Below are 16,954 nucleotides of genomic sequence, written 5' to 3'. Positions count from 1 at the left end.
AAAGCGACAGCAAGACAGGCTTAAGCTGAAGCTATGAAAACCCAAGGAAACCCTGCAGGAAGCAGATCTTTATACTGAGGTCATCCAATGGGAGCAGACATGCAGATTCCCACACAGGTGAATGATAATCAGTCACAAGCTGACAGCAGGGAAAGACAGACAAAGCTATGCAACTTGCATGGAAATAGATCAGAACTGCCTGAGCTGCAGCACTAATACTTCCAGTAATAGCTGCTGCAGCAGCGATCATTACAACGGGACAGGAAGTGAAGAGGAGACAGAGAAGAAGGCCAGCCAGAGAAAGGGACAGCACGGACCCGGGGACTTGTGCTGGCGGACAGGTAAGATCATTGCTGCTGGCTGGGGGAGCCACTCCCACCCCCTTTTCAACTGGTGTCTAACATTCTACAGACCCTTAACCTCTCACCCTCTTTAACAACTAAGGATAACCCATGTGGGTCTCCTATTTCGCCCCCCCTCCTGTGAAACCTCCCCATGCTTACTCCCATTACATAAACTCCAAGTTCCCTCTTACCTCTCCCTCTGTAATTTTGTTCAAATCTGTGTCCATTATTATACTCTGGTGCTTTACTTTAGGAGGTGGCCCATTTGTGTCCCCACCCTCAAGGGGTTCACCATGCCCATTCATACCCTTCCCTTATGCTATCATATAGTAATACACTTCTATATTTTCCTTGAGCTATCCCTTTCACCCTTTGTATATCCATTATATCCTCATACTACTACATAAACACATCACACTCCTATATGTTTATGCATCTACGTTCTTAAGACCAGTATTGCTTCCGTATTCATTAGAGCAATCACGCCAATCCACCTGTCGGTCATGGACCCGGGGGTACGGGGGCTGCCTGGATGCGCTTCCGATCCACGCCACTCCCCCCCCCCCCCCCCCTCCACACCAACTATTGTAATCACTTCACAGGAAAAAACAATATGACCCCCAAATAGCAGTTCTATTAAAAAAATTCACAGCAAGTCCATCCGATCGTCCTATCCTCTAGTACTTTCAAGGAGATCTACTTGACCATCCTACATATTGCTGCCTCAGCTCACTTCTCTCGGCTTATTCCATTCTACAGTAAATACAAGCCTTTTTGTAGTTTAGCTAGCCAGGGCCTCCTAGGGGGCCGTTCAAGACCCCAGTTCCTCATCTGCTGCTCAACAGGAGAGAGCTATTAGGGCTCGTTCACACTACAAGAGCTTTTCTGAGTGCTTCTGATTTTAAAAGCTCTTGCTAATGTTATCCTATGTGAGTGTTCACACTGGAGCAATGTGATTTTGTAAAAATCTCCCATAGGATTGCATTAACAAGAGCTTTTAAAATCTCTGGCGTTTAAAAATCTCTCATAGTGTGAATCAGCCCTTACAGTGTACCAAAGCAAAGTTCATTGCAGGATCAAAATTAATTTCACTTATTATCTTCTTATACCTGTAGAGTACCCAAACAGCAGTAATAGAAGCCTTAAACTATAGCATGTTTTCAACGTCTTACCCATCGCTATGGCTTCAGGGACACACTCGAGTACCTCTACCGTCGGGATGTCCATTTCCCAGAACAAGGCTAGAAGATATTCTGGGTGCCTCAATACAAAGGACACTGCTCCCTTCTTTATTGATAGCATGAATGGGTGGCCCCACCTATACGCCATATTTTCCTTTTGCAGGACCTGAAGCAAAAGGTATAAGAGCTCTCCTCTGCTGAAGGGCCAATGATGAGAGGTCCTGGAACAGCTGAATGGTCTTTCCATCGTAACTTATCTCTGGATGTTTCCAGGCTGCCGTCATAATGGCCTCCTTCTCCGTGTAGTAGTATAGGCGGCATATCACATCTCTGCCTACCTCCCCGTCTCTTTGTGCCTGTTTCATCGCACAATGTATCCTGTCCATTGTGTCTCTGGTCTATTCAAGAGCGTGTTCAATATCCCCTGCATGGTCTCCTGTAGTTTCTCTGGGACCACTGTCTCCGTTAAGACCCCTGATCCTGATATTAACTTGTCTTGAGTGATTCTGGCCATCTTCCAGTTGTGCACACAAGACCCTATTTAGTGCTTTCTGGGTCTTCCTCATGCAGTGCAATTCAGCCAAGTCCGCTTTAACTGCAGCTATCTCTGATTCCAACTGCTCAGTTTTAGTTTTGACAGCCTGTAGTTCTTCTTTGAACTCTGCTAACTCAGCATGTGTTGCTAGCAGGATCTTATCTGTCTACTCACTCAAATCTTGTTTTGTCGGCAGGGTCTTAAGGTGCAGCCATACCTCTTCCAGGCTTGCATTCTTTTTTGGGGGTGGTGCCGATGGGGATACCGGCGGCTTCATTGTGTTCTATCTCCCCTCTACCTGCTCTCTAGCACTCCCCATGCCCGCTAGGGTGAAAAAGTCAGCTGCTTCATGTTGCAGGGTCTTACATGCGGCTGCCGTGTTGGCTGCCATCCCCACACTCGATTCAGTACCTTTCTTTTTTGCCCCCCTCCCCGCCATCTCTGGTAGGGGACGCATGTGTCCAGGCTCCACACTGCCCGCTGTAACCAGGAGCTTTGTCAGTCTCCACTCCACTCTACGAGACTGTCAGAGTTTGGCTCAAGGACCTGGCTTAAGAACCTGCGTTTCCTCCTCTGCTTCTCCTGAAGCCTTACTGCTTCCACCCACTGTGCACTATGTAGCGGGCTGTGCGGCGGGGAAGCCTCAGCCAGTGGTGTTCAAGGAAGGTATTCACGCTGAGTCACTAGCACCTGACGAGGGTAGCAGGGCTGGGAGCGTTGCTCGCGTCCTTACGTCATGACTTCCACACCTCCTCCCTTTTTATAACAGCCGATATTCAGCATTATCAATGACTTTCCCTAGGAAGATTAGATTGGCGACAGGTCTGTAGCTGCCCAACATCTGGGTCTAAGGATGGTTTCCTGAGTAGTGGCCTGATGATTCCTTCTTTTAGATAGGTGGGAAACTTCCCTGCTTGCTAAGGAGCAGTTAACTATTTTGTGAAATGCTGGTTTAAATAAGTTGGGGCATTTCAACATGAACTGTACTGGGCCAGGGTCCATGCGCAGGTAGACTGGCGAAGGTCGTGAACAATATTTGAGATATCTTCCTCCGTAATTGCCTTGAAGTCAGAGCATGGCATTAGGTTGTTTTTGCATACATTATGTGGCTATTCATGGGATTTATGTGCTGTATATTGAATGGAAGACCATATGGATGAAGCTTCGCCAGTGAAAAAGAGGGAACATTTCTCACATAGGTCCTTTGAGGATTTGATGTTGAGTTTCCATCAAGATATGTTGCATAGACTGTCAACTGTGAGAAATAGCTGAGCAGGTTTGTTGGCTGCTTTCCAATTTCCTGTAGTAAGAAAGATGACTTTTTCTTGTTGATCCTTTATAGAGTTGTCAAACCATCATGCACACATGAATGTACCGCACCCAGCAAAATTTTGCAGGCCAGATGTTGGGGTAACAGATCTTTTGATGGTGGATGGTGTAATGGTTAAGGGCTCTGCCTCTGACGCAGGAGACCTGGGCTCGAATCTCGGCTCTGCCTGTTCAGTAAGCCAGCTATTCAGTAGGAGACCTTAGGCAAGTCTCCCTAAGACTGCTACTGCCTATAGAGCGCGTCCTAGTGGTTGCAGCTCTGGCGCTTTGAGTCCACCAGGAGAAAAGCACAATATAAATGTTATTTGTCTTGTCTTGTCTTTGAAGGAATAACATTTCGTGAGATCCTTCACGCTACATTTTACAGCTAGTAAGAGAGAAGTGGATAGTGTGATGGTCTGAACAAACTACTGGATTGATTTCCAAATTGGATATTGACAGTCTTGAATGAAATATGAGGTTGGGAGGGAGGTTTGTGGCTGGTAAGAAGTCCAGCTCACTGCAAAGTAGCTCTCTTCCTAGCTGGGAGGGTTGGGCATCCACCTTTGTATTGAAGTATCCCAGGATTATCCATCTAGGTTGTTCTAGTTCTAGGCAAGATATAAGATTGGCTATTTCTTTAAGAAAGCCATAGGCAAACACAGGGGGGGATTACAGCTGCCCAGAATCCCCCCTCAGACCAGGGCTAGTGCAATGTCTGAGGACATGAACAGGTTGAGACACCCAAATATTTGCAGGCATCCTGCAGCTTACAGCACTGCCCCTTTTCTTTCCACACCTGGCTATCTATGCTGGGGAAGGGGGGCTGCTAATACTGGGGGCACATCTGGCTAGCATGGAGCAGCAGTGTGTGTACAGAGCATGGAGCAGCAATGTGTGTACAGAGCATGGAGGAGCAGCGTGTGTACAGAGCATAGAGCAGCTCTGGGGAAATTAACAGTGTCAGGTATGAGCACAGCCCTGTGCCCTGCTGTGTGAATGCTTCACTTTACCCTTCATTACCAATGTCAGCTGTCCTCAATATTATCTGTATTCAAAATGCTCCAGATCGATCCCGTTGGATCCCGTCGGTCAGATGGGAAATTGCATTATGTGTACCCAGCGTGACGTCCTACCATATGATTATACAGTTTTGTGTGTGGCTGAGGGAGAACTTTCAGGAATCCCCCCCTTGAAAATCCTGGGTTTGCCCCTGAAAGCCACAGCTATCGCCAGGAGGAAGGCGTTAGATGAGCAATATTCAAAAGAACGGGTGGGGCCTACACCAAGAGGTTTGATTATAAACCTGTATTTGAAGCATAGTGCAACCCTTCCATCTTTACGGTCTTGCCTTAGTGTTGCTGGATCCTTATAGGTGCGCATGCATGGTTGGATTCTTACCACTGATACCTGAGGAAGTTGGCTGGACTCACAAAATACGTTGTTTGTCATAGTAAAAAAAACTCTTGCCTAAAAAGGCTTGTGGACCAAAAATGTATGGGGTAAGTGCTTCATGGTTGATGTTTATTTGTTTTTAGTGCCCCTAGTACCCTATAATATAGAGATAAATAGAGTATACATTTTTGAGGCACCCAGAATTGTTAATTCATGTATTAACATAAGGAGGTAAGTGGACTTACCTCACAAATTCATTAGAGTCAAGGATAGTTTAGGGGTTTCTATTGGCACTTTAACAATGTTTTATGTATCTGGCCCAAGTACTGAAGCTTTTTGCCTATGTTGACTGGTTCTTTTTTTTGGGCTGGTCTTCATACCATTAGTGAAGACCAGCAAACATAGCACAAAACCTTAGGAAGTGGGCCCAATCCACAAAACCCATTATTAGGGCTCGTTCACATCTAGGGTGTTTTTGGCCTTTTTTCAAGCGCAGGCACTTTTCAAAATCGCCCACAAAACGCTTCTGCGAGGATCCTCTATGAGTAGGTTCATATCAGTGCGTTTCGTCCGCTTTGCACTCTGCAAAGTGGTGCTAGTACCATTTTTGGGGCAATTCTGCTCTAATGGAGTGTATAGGTAGAGCAGTAAAAGCTCATAAAATCGCTTTATGCGGCCATTGCGTTCGCGTTTTTAAAAAGAAATACATTGTATCTATTCTTTTCCGGGTTAGAGTTCACTTCCTGACTTACGTCAGGAAGAGACAAAATGCAATCGCTCTCCAAAGGCGCTTACAAAAGCGATTTGCACGAAATCGTAGCAAGCAGTGGAGCGCCGGGAGGGGGGAAACCGCTAAAAAAAAATCGAAAATTTCTATTTTAGATGTGAACAAAACCTCAATGTGCCAATAAAAATCCCTAAACTTTACTTGACTGATGAATCTGTGAGGTAAGTCATACGCATACTTCATCATGTTGAGACACTGCTTCAATTTTGATACCTTGTTTAACCAGTATCCATGAATTGCAGTTGTTGTATCCCCTCCATATCATCTACCTACGCCAGCTTGAAAGTTGGCGAGCAACTGCTAGAAGAACAGAGACCTGAGTGGTTGATGGGATTTCTGCACAGGCAACTAACCTAGTTGCAATCGGGCAACCACTCAATGTGAGTAAGATTCTCCTAGTATTCACACTGAAAGGGGTGTTTAACTGCTACATTTAGAAGGCTTTTGCTTCTCCAGTTTTTTTTGTCTCCCCTCTCTCAGACGAAGCGATTCGCAGCCCAGAAAATGGGCGCCACCATAGGCACCGATGTTAAGTGATAGAACTACTGGCAACAGTCTTTGATTGGGTGACAACAGCAAAATTTGTAGCACAGCAGCTGGGACAGCCCAAAGAGCAGTAGAGATGCCCAAACTTCACATGGACCTGGAAAGCACACTAGTGGCAGTGGAGTTCCGTTACTTGTATTGGAACTCTGTAACAGTGAAAATAGCAGCAGGGACAGCCCAAAATGCAGCAAGGGCACCCAAAGGTGCCTGAATTTTCTATCAGTTGGTACAGCACAAGAGCGGTGGTGACGTTTTGCTAATTTGTAGCGATGATAATAGCAGTGGGGACAACGGTGAGTGGCATTTGATAGTGGTGGTGTTGGGGTAGGTAAGGGGGTTAGTGTTAGGCATAAATGGGTGAAGATTAGCGTTAGGCGTAGGTAGCTTAGTGACAGGTGTGGAAAGTTATTGTGAGAATAGGATAAGATAGGCTGAGAATATCGGTACACTACTATAATAGGTGGTACTGGAATATCGGTAAAAGTAGTAGCAGATTAACATGTGGTGCTTTTAAATGTATGTGTTATGATCATGTCTGCAGCGTTTACTGCTGGCTGCAGTGGTATTGTAACCCAAGCAGTTCTGATGTCATTACATACATTTTCTTGCATAGTTTGGTTTGCACTTAAACTAGTTGCTGATTCCATCTGCAGTCGCTCTGAAGTTAATGACAGTTTAATATGCTTTTGTGTAAACAAACATTGTCTGCTGCAATGGAGGGGCAATCCCTTTCCTGCAGGCTGCATATCATTGTCTGCCTTTTCCTGCTGTCAGCCTGTGATTAATTACCATTCACTTGTGTGGGAATCTGCAGGTCTGCTCCCATTGGATGACCTCAGTATAAAGAACTGCTTCCTGCAATGCTTGATGGGCTACCATAGTCTCAGATTCAGTCTGTTACTCTGCTCGTGCCCCACCTCGTTCCTAGTCCGTGTGGACTGCGCTGACTCCTGCGAAGGGGTCAGCGAGTCCTCCTAGTTCTGCTCTTGTTCTAGAAGTTGTTACTCTGCTTGTCTTGTGTCATATATTGGTTCATCGCCAATATATACGCATACTTGCGCATTTTGTTATTTTCTTTGTATTCGTGTTACGTTGATACATCAGTGTCGCTGATATATACGTACACAAACTGTTTATTTCCTGTGTTCAGTTAGTCAGCCTTCCAGCACGTTTTGGTAGTTTGCGCGTATCGTGAGCACCTGTGCTGAGCTAGTATCCTGTTCCTGGTCCTGTTTGTGGATTGCGTTCATCTCTGCGAAGAGATAGCGAATCCTTCTGAGTCCTGTTCCCTGTATTACTCCAGTCTTAGTCAGAGTTCCTGCTTATGTCATATATCGGTTCATTGCCGATATATACATATGTTAGTCAGACGTTACAAATAGTTTCATTGATAGCTGTAATTGTAATACGCTAGGAAATCATACTTATTGTATATTTATCTGTGTTACGTTCATCTATCTTGATCCTGCTATTTCCTGACTATCCTGCCCTGTCTTTGTGAGGCACGCCATTGCTGCAAACGCATTGGCTACCTCATTCCAGTCTGTTTTATTGTGGACGCTTGCTGTCACTAAGTAGTGGCTAGTTAAGCAAGCGTTCATTCTGTCTACCTGTCCTGATCTCCTCAGTCCTGGTTTATGCGCTCAGCGCTACTTTGCGCTGAGACGTTATTACGAAAGTGTTGTTTGTGGCTGTTCGGATCTGCACCGGCTCTGTGCACCACAATCTCCTATTGGAGTCAGTCCTCTCCTCCACTAAACTGGAGATATCCTGATCCCTTGTGCTGGGGTGTGTACCTCCTTCACGTCAGCTTATGTGTTGTATGCTGACTGTGGAGATTACACCTCCAAGCTTAACATTATGGTAGCCCCATTACCAATCCCTATTGTGGGGGGAATTTCCAGAAATTATGACACTGGTTGTCAGGGGTCCTGCTCCTTTAAAAAATTTGAAAAGCTTGGTCCTGAAGTTACAGACAAATTTATATCAGAATTGGTTAAAGTTCTGGCCAATCCCGACTTTCGGGCTTCTGCAATTTCTACCTCGTCTGATTGGATCGTTTGTGCTCTTTTTAAGGGCAAACTTTTTGATTGGGCAATCGATGTCTTAGATCACACTCAGTTTAGACAAAGTCCTTTGCAGTTTATAGCTTTTGTAATTCACAATTGGTTGCGCATAGATCCATTGCCTTTTCCTCTTAATGAACTCCTGGCAGCAGGCCAATCAGCTGCTCCTTCAATTGCTTGCAAGAATGAGCAGCAAGCAGAAAGTGTTACTGGTAATTTTCCTGCAGCTTTGAATAAATCACCAAAAACAGCAAGGTCAAAGGCAAAACGCAAACGTTCTAAGAAACGTGTCCAATCTGCAGAATCGTTATCTTTAGCGACTGCGCATCAGACCTGCAATGAGATTCTGCCATTAACAGATAATGAAATGCAATTGTCTTTCAGGGGAGTTAAATGGACTTATGAAACTACTAATGAACTTTCATCACTGGCTAGGGAAAATAAAGATTTTTGTTTAAAAGAATTATCTGAGTATGATTATGAGGATATATTACAGAGTATTGAACAAATCAATCTATTCATGCAGCAAGAAAAATTTGCATACCCTACAGTCCAACACTTGCTACAGGTATTGGAGATCCTTAAGCTGAGTACACACGTACGATAACGATCGTTCAAAAACGAACGATAACGACAATCGGAACGATAATCGTGCGTTCAAAAAGTGTGAACGATCGTTTTTGTGAACGATAACGATCGTTATCGTTCAATCGGACCGATCCAACCCGGCGGATTTTTTCGAAAGATAATCGTTCAATCGTTGCAGTGTGTACAAAGATCGTCCGATAACGCATGTTCTTATTGCCTGTCATAACGTCACTTCCGTTTGCGCACGCATTTTTTTATCGTTCGTCGTTCAGTACTTTATACTTATATCGTTCACGTGTGTACACAATCGTTCATTACGAACGATCTTTTCAGTCTAATTTGAATATCGTGTAAACGTCACGAATCGTTCGTAACGAACGATCTTTATCGGACGTGTATACGAACCTTTAGGAATAAGAAATCTGCCAATTGCCTGCTAAATAATCCAATGTATGTTTCTGCCAAAACCACATTTGCAAACTGTGATCTGCCTGTTAAGTATGCTTGGAATCCTGCATTTGAGAATGGAGAGATGGAAGCTCTGGTCAATGAATGGAAGAATGATTCAAGTTCATTTTGTCAATTTTACAGTGCAAAAAGTGAATTAGTATTGAATGCATGCATTAAGTCTGCCTATAACCTAATAAAAACTGGTGTGTGTGGGTATGACCTTGTGGCTCCATTGATCGATGTGTGGAAAATGATTTTGGACGATTTTTGTGCGATTCGATCGGTTGATGCCAGGGAAGACACACTGTCAATTGGAGACTGTCCCACTTCTCCAGTTACTGAGTCCCTGCAATGTCTTGTGAATGTTCCTGTAACTCCACCCTGTACCATGGATAACTCAGTGTTACTTCCCAGTAAAACAGAAGCCACTGATACTTTCTTAACTTTGCCCTGCACAAATTTCTCAGCAGAGAATCCAGAGGTCCTGCTGACTTCTGAGTCCAGCCTAGCCAGTACTCATGAGTCTTTGTTCAGTGAAACAGACACCAGAAAAATCTTGCCTGTCTCTGCAAACACTTCTGCAGAAATTACCTGTGTTAATAAAGTTCAACTCCTGTCTGATCCAGCAGATGCCAATAGATGCACTACATCAGTTTCCGAGTCCCAGCAATCCTGTCCAGAAACCTCAGAACCCCAGCATCTGAATTTTCCAATTTCACAATTGAATGGTGATTTAGATGCGCAAACATTGTGTTTTGATCTTCCTGTTTCTACACCTCACTCTAGCTTCGTGAATAACTCAGAGCGTCTGCTATGTGAATCCGAAATCGCAGAATTATTACCGTGTTCAGAAAATGTTCCAGTAAATTTGCCCTGTACCATGAATTGTGCAGTAGATCTCTCCAATGAAACTCAGGTCACAGAATCATTATGCTGTCCAGCAGGTACTTCCATGGTTTTGCCCTGCAATATGGACTGTTCAGTGATCCTGTCCAGTGAAGCTGTGGTCACAGAGTCTTATGCTTCACCCAGTACTTTGGATACTTCAAACCCTCTAGCAGAGGAGTCTGAGGCACTGCTTACCTCAGTTGGTGTTGCAGTAATATTCACTTGTCTAGCAGCTGTTTTGGAATTACAGTCTGCTCTAATAAAACTTGATGAATTTCTGCCCAGCGAAGCAGAAGCCATTGAAATATTGTCCTCGTCAGCAAGTGTGTTAGATACCTTGCCCTGTACACAGTCTGATTTAACCAATGTTGTTGAGTCCCTCTCCAGTGTTGTAACAGCCGAGGAACTCCAGCCCTGTCCTCTGAATGTTTCAAAAGTCTTGCCCTGTAACATGGATAATTCTGACTCGCTGGAAAAAATAATAGAAATCTCAGAATTTCAGTCCGGGTTAATGAGTGTTTCTGAAACCCAGCCCTGTATCCTGGAAAATTTTGGTTCTCTGGCCGGTGTGGCAGAAGTTCCAGAGTCCCCTTTCTGTCCAGTGAGTTACTCAGTTTTGCCTAGTTCAGTGGGTATTGCTGCACTACTGACTTGTTTTGCAGCCCTTCATGAGCTCCAATCCAGTGTATTTGATGAGTCTCTGTCTAGTCCAGAAGAAGTTATGGGAACCCTGTCTAGTTCGGTGCATACATCAGAAGATTTGTCCTGTCTTGTAAATGCCCCTGAACATGATTTGTTAATAACCTTGCTGGAATCAGAGACATCTAAGTCTGATCCTGCATTTTTTAGTGAGAATCCAGTAACTGTGAAGTCTAGTCATGATGATTTTTTTTTGCCCAGTCCTGGTTTTGGTCCTACCTTGACTGACTTTGAGGTTCACAGTTCCTTGACATGCCCAGAAGTCTCTCTTGTGCCGGTGTGCCCAGATGTGCTTCGTATGCCAGAGTGCCCAAGTGTCTGTGTTGGCGTGCTCACACGCTTCCCTAGTGGAGACATGTTCTGATGTTGCCGGTTGGCCTGCATGCCCGGAGATGGTTCTGGTCCCTAAAAACCCTGATCTTGATGTTTGTCCTTGTGACCCTGACTCTAGAGTTGCCCTGGGTTCCATAGGGGTTCTTGATGGTTCTCCATGTGAGCCTAAGGGGCGTTCTGACCTGTGGGGATCTCTTTGGAGCTTCCAAGTGTTCTGGGAGATCTCTGAGGAAACTTGTCCTGGTACCTTGGACTGGTTCAACGGTGGGTTTTGTGTTGGTAGGGACAGTTCCGGTGGGCATTGCAAAGGCTTTGGCGTTTTTGGACAGTCCCGGGAAGGCGGTGGGTATCGCTCAGAGAGTTTCTGGGGGCTTTTTTCTGGAAGTCGTGGTTCTGATGGGTATCACACTGAGGCTTGTAGTGCTGACGGGCATGGTTCTGTAGGTTCTGGTTCTGATGGGTCCAGTCTTGTGGGGACTGATTCTGGAATTTGGTCTTGCCGGGCTGTCCCGGTCATCATGAATTATCAGTCAGATTGTTTTGTTGGGAATTTCAGTTTTGAAAAGCGTCTGGTATCCGCTTTTAAGGGGGGGGTAATGTTATGATCATGTCTGCAGCGTTTACTGCTGGCTGCAGTGGTATTGTAACCCAAGCAGTTCTGATGTCATTACATACATTTTCTTGCATAGTTTGGTTTGCACTTAAACTAGTTGCTGATTCCATCTGCAGTCGCTCTGAAGTTAATGACAGTTTAATATGCTTTTGTGTAAACAAACATTGTCTGCTGCAATGGAGGGGCAATCCCTTTCCTGCAGGCTGCATATCATTGTCTGCCTTTTCCTGCTGTCAGCCTGTGATTAATTACCATTCACTTGTGTGGGAATCTGCAGGTCTGCTCCCATTGGATGACCTCAGTATAAAGAACTGCTTCCTGCAATGCTTGATGGGCTACCATAGTCTCAGATTCAGTCTGTTACTCTGCTCGTGCCCCACCTCGTTCCTAGTCCGTGTGGACTGCGCTGACTCCTGCGAGGGGTCAGCGAGTCCTCCTAGTTCTGCTCTTGTTCTAGAAGTTGTTACTCTGCTTGTCTTGTGTCATATATTGGTTCATCGCCAATATATACGCATACTTGCGCATTTTGTTATTTTCTTTGTATTCGTGTTACGTTGATACATCAGTGTCGCTGATATATACGTACACAAACTGTTTATTTCCTGTGTTCAGTTAGTCAGCCTTCCAGCACGTTTTGGTAGTTTGCGCGTATCGTGAGCACCCGTGCTGAGCTAGTATCCTGTTCCTGGTCCTGTTTGTGGATTGCGTTCATCTCTGCGAAGAGATAGCGAATCCTTCTGAGTCCTGTTCCCTGTATTACTCCAGTCTTAGTCAGAGTTCCTGCTTATGTCATATATCGGTTCATTGCCGATATATACATATGTTAGTCAGACGTTACAAATAGTTTCATTGATAGCTGTAATTGTAATACGCTAGGAAATCATACTTATTGTATATTTATCTGTGTTATGTTCATCTATCTTGATCCTGCTATTTCCTGACTATCCTGTCCTGTCTTTGTGAGGCACGCCATTGCTGCAAACACATTGGCTACCTCATTCCAGTCTGTTTTATTGTGGACGCTTGCTGTCACTAAGTAGTGGCTAACTTCCGGGCAAGTCTGCCTCACCGTGGCGCAAGTGTCTAGTATAATATACTTTGCATGCAAACCATATTGGAAGCTAAAGTACCTCCTAGTTTAATAAATGTTAGCACTTGTCTTGGATGCAGGGCATGCATTTTTCAGTCTGGCAGAGGCGGTGTATGCCTATGCGATTAACCATTCAATTGCAGCATGTGTTTAGGGATGCGCAGCCTTTCCCCCCACCTTTCCTTAAGTAGTGGCTAGTTAAGCAAGCGTTCATTCTGTCTACCTGTCCTGATCTCCTCAGTCCTGGTTTATGCGCTCAGCGCTACTTTGCGCTGAGACGTTATTACGAAAGTGTTGTTTGTGGCTGTTCGGATCTGCACCGGCTCTGTGCACCACAATCTCCTATTGGAGTCAGTCCTCTCCTCCACTAAACTGGGGATATCCTGATCCCTTGTGCTGGGGTGTGTACCTCCTTCACGTCAGCTTATGTGTTGTATGCTGACTGTGGAGATTACACCTCCAAGCTTAACATTATGCCTCTTAGGTTACTAGAGTCCTGCACTACAGAGCGGTGCAGTTTGAGGTACACTGGATGAAAAGTGTCTGTTTTTTGGGGGCCTCTGGCCATTTTTATTCCATTTGTGGTGTAGTATTAGGAAGATGATTACAGATGGGAATACATTCTCTACAAGGGGCTTGATTCACAAAGCGGTGCTAACTGTTAGCACGCCTGTGAAAAGCCCCTTAGCACGTCTAAAAGAGCTTTTCGCGCGCTAATTTGCGCGCGAAACGCATCACGCGCAAAGTTTTACCAAGATGTGGTAACCTATAGTCCTTCAGCTGACTACCACCTTAGTGCTGAACTACTACACTCTGAGGCTTCTGTTTTGGCTGTCCCTGTTTCTCTTTTGGAGATTCCTGGAGACAAAGCCTCAATTCACTAAGCTTAACTCATGTCTTTAATAACTCTTCTGAGCTGTTTTACAGTTATCACCATGGTGATATAATTGTGATAACTGTAAAACAGCTCAGAAGAGTTATTAAAGACAGGAGTTAAGCTTAGTGAATTGAGGCCGTGACTATAAGCAAGGAAACACCAGCTTGAGGCCCCAAATCATGTGCATTCTAATATTAACATGGTTTTATAACAGGGTGGATGTCTATTTATGTTTTAAAGTGTTTTGTTTAGTGTACAGTATAAACAACACAACGGTTCTTACCTGCAATGTCACACATCTCAGCATCTGTTGCGTTGGCCAGGGCTTCCTCAAGCTCTGGCTCCAGTGTAATCTGCTCCTCTTTTGGGATCTCACGCTTTGGGTTTTTGGGGATAAAAGCCTTTCCTGCAGTTAAAGAATAGTGGAATTTCAAAAAATGAATAACATTCAAAACAGTATTCAAAGCAGGTAAAAGACAAGCTCAGTGTGTAAAAGATGTGTAAGATCTCATTACAAGATCATGAGCAATAACAGGTGTCTAGGGATATATTTACATTTCAATGCCACTCCATTCTGATATTGCTTCTTGAGCCTGGAAATAATTTAGGGGCTAACCTTGACTGAGGAAGGAATATAAAAGTGGAATGGCAGTCTGTTCCAGGACAGCCTGAGCAGATGAATACCTGGTTACCCAGTGAGTAATGTAAAAAGCAGGACAGCCAGGCAACTGCTATTGTTCAAAAGGAAATGGATATGGCAGGCTCCATATTACTCTCACCTCAGATTCCCTTTAAGGATTCCGTTTTTCCTTTAAGAATACGTGGTCATTGTTCAGTACACCGGTGTTCCAACTAACTAGCATACATTGACAAAACAGCATACATTTAAAGTGATATACCCCTTGTTAGTAGAATCAGTGTCCCCTTGCCCGCTCGCTTCGCTCGCTGGGCTGCGGGCTTGGTCCTCGCTTCGCTCGGACAACTTTTTATTCTAACTCTATGTCCACTTGGATAGTGGAGATTGCACATCAGCACACAGGCCTCTAACTGGGGTTGAAAAGGTTAATGCTACTGATGGGCATTGTGGGGTTAATGTATGACCTGCATGACTTTGCACATGCTCAGTAGCATTTGTATGCTATTTTGTCGGGTATGCTAAAATGTTGGAACACCGGCAAATCTTTGTGCCATATGCCCAGTAGAAAATACTATGGTTACCTTGATAATTTGCAGCATGATCATACAGAATCAAGTAGATCTTGCAGGTCCTATGCTGAATCTCACTCAATGTATAGAGATGGCCCGAACCTCTGATTTTAGGTTCGCGAACTTCCGCAAAACTTCGGTTCGCGCAAACTTTCACGAACCGCAATAGACTTCAATGGGGAGGCGAACTTTGAAAACTAGAAACACTTATGCTGGCCAGAAAAGTGATGGAAAAGATGTTTCAAGGGGTCTAACATCTGAGTTTTTGCATGGATGAGTGGGATAGACGCCAAAAGTCCCGGGGAAAAATCTAGATTTGACGTAAAGCAGCGTTTTAAGGGAAGAAATCATGCTAAATTGCAGGCCTAAAGTGCTTTAAAACATCTTGCATGTGTATACATCAATCAGGGAGTATAATTAGAGTACTGCTTCACACTGACACACCAAAATCACTGTGTAACGCACCGCAAACAGCCGTGTGTCGTGATGGCCATGCTGGACTGGTGCGCACCATGGCAAAAGTGCAGGCGATAGCAGTTTTCAAGCCCATATGATCGCCAGGCTGAGGTAGCTCAATGACAGAGCAACAGTGATTGTCCAACTGATCGGATTTGGTCTGTCCAAAATGAAGCAACGACCTTATTATCTTTGGTGTGCCCCCCCCCCCCCCCCCCGAGACACTCATATAGCTGGTGGTCATTGCTTCATTGTGATAAGCAAGCCCCTTCACCGCGGCAAGGTAATGATCACAAAGGGGAATTGACACACGTACATGCCTTTTGTTTTGTTGTTACAGCCGCAGTGCAGCCAGAAAAATTAGGCAGGCATGTACACACACCAGAAAAATTTGTATAGCGGCCAAAACGGCCTTAAAAATTCAGGAATCCGTCTGGAGTCCTGGACCCTGTTGGTGGTGGCGGAGAAGACAGTCAAGCGGCCTGCAGCCAGAGATGCTGTGTGTGGGGACTGACCTAGTCTTCTGGCAGGCTTGACTGTGCTTTGCAGACCAGGCATCCGTGGTCAGATGGACCCTTGACCCAACGCTGTGTGCCAGAGATGTCACCACTTGCCTTTCAGCATCACGGTACAGTTTAGGTATCGCCTTTTTGAGAAAAAATTGCGGCCTGGTATCTTCCACTGCAATGTGTGGCTTTGCTTTTGTGTGCTGCTTTTCCTCAGGTGGTAATCCCATTGCAGTTTGTGCTTTGTAATCATGTGCCTTGTAAGGTAGTTGTCCCTACGCGGGTCTTGGTCTTTTCACGGCTCAATTTTCGATGGCAGAGAGTACAGATGGCATTGCTCTCATCTGAGGCAGACACACAAAAATTTCCACACCGCTGAACCCTGGGGTGATGGCACTATGGTGGTGGCGGCCGACTGAGTTATTAAGTGGGGTGCCAGAATCACAGCAGGAGGAGGAAGATATGTCACACTTCTGTGCGGAAGCTGAGAAAGATGAGGTGTTCTGTGTTGAATAGTCAACTACATCCGGACAATATTGGGGGTTGATGGCATGTGCCTTCTTCTGAACACTGTACTTTGGTCGAGGGCCACATGAAATCACGACAGCATGACCTCAAACAGACCTGCCAGGTGGCCTGCCTCTGCCTTTTGTTTTGTCCATATTGGGGGGGATGAAGTAAAAGGTATGCACTGACTTGACTAATACAATGTGCAGTCACACAGGTGCACATAGATGCACGGAGTGGTATATCACACTGCGTGCACTCACGGGTGCACTGAACACAACAGGTAGGTATATGCAGTGATGGGTATTACAAATGTGCACCTGTCACACACACGTACTGTGAAGAGGTAAAGTGATTGGTGGTATTGAATATCACACTGCGTGCGCTCACGTAGGTAGGTGGGTGCACTGTGAACAACAGGTAGGTATATGCAGTGGTGGGTATTACAATGTGCACCTGTAAGACAGTGACACTGCGTGCGGTCACGTAGGTAGGTGGGTGCACTGTGAACAACAGGTAGGTATATGCAGTGATGGGTATTACAATGTGCACCTGTCACACACACAGGTAGTCACTGAA

General features: G+C 45.0%; 1 protein-coding gene across 3 annotated transcripts in view; it reads right to left on the bottom strand.

Annotated features, from left to right (window-relative positions):
• The window catches only part of TMOD4 (tropomodulin 4), a 172,677-nt gene that overhangs the window by 89,649 nt on the left and 66,074 nt on the right, over positions 1-16,954 (bottom strand). For all 3 annotated transcript variants that reach the window (XM_068253578.1, XM_068253579.1, XM_068253577.1), the window contains exon 4: positions 13,984-14,106. In XM_068253578.1, the coding sequence (XP_068109679.1) occupies positions 13,984-14,106 (123 nt within the window). The remainder of the gene's footprint in view (positions 1-13,983; positions 14,107-16,954) is intronic.

Source organism: Hyperolius riggenbachi, chromosome 9 (assembly GCF_040937935.1).
Source record: "Hyperolius riggenbachi isolate aHypRig1 chromosome 9, aHypRig1.pri, whole genome shotgun sequence".
Lineage (NCBI taxonomy): Eukaryota > Metazoa > Chordata > Amphibia > Anura > Hyperoliidae > Hyperolius > Hyperolius riggenbachi.
Note: the sequence above shows the minus strand (reverse complement) of the source record. Positions and strands in the feature narration are given on the sequence as shown.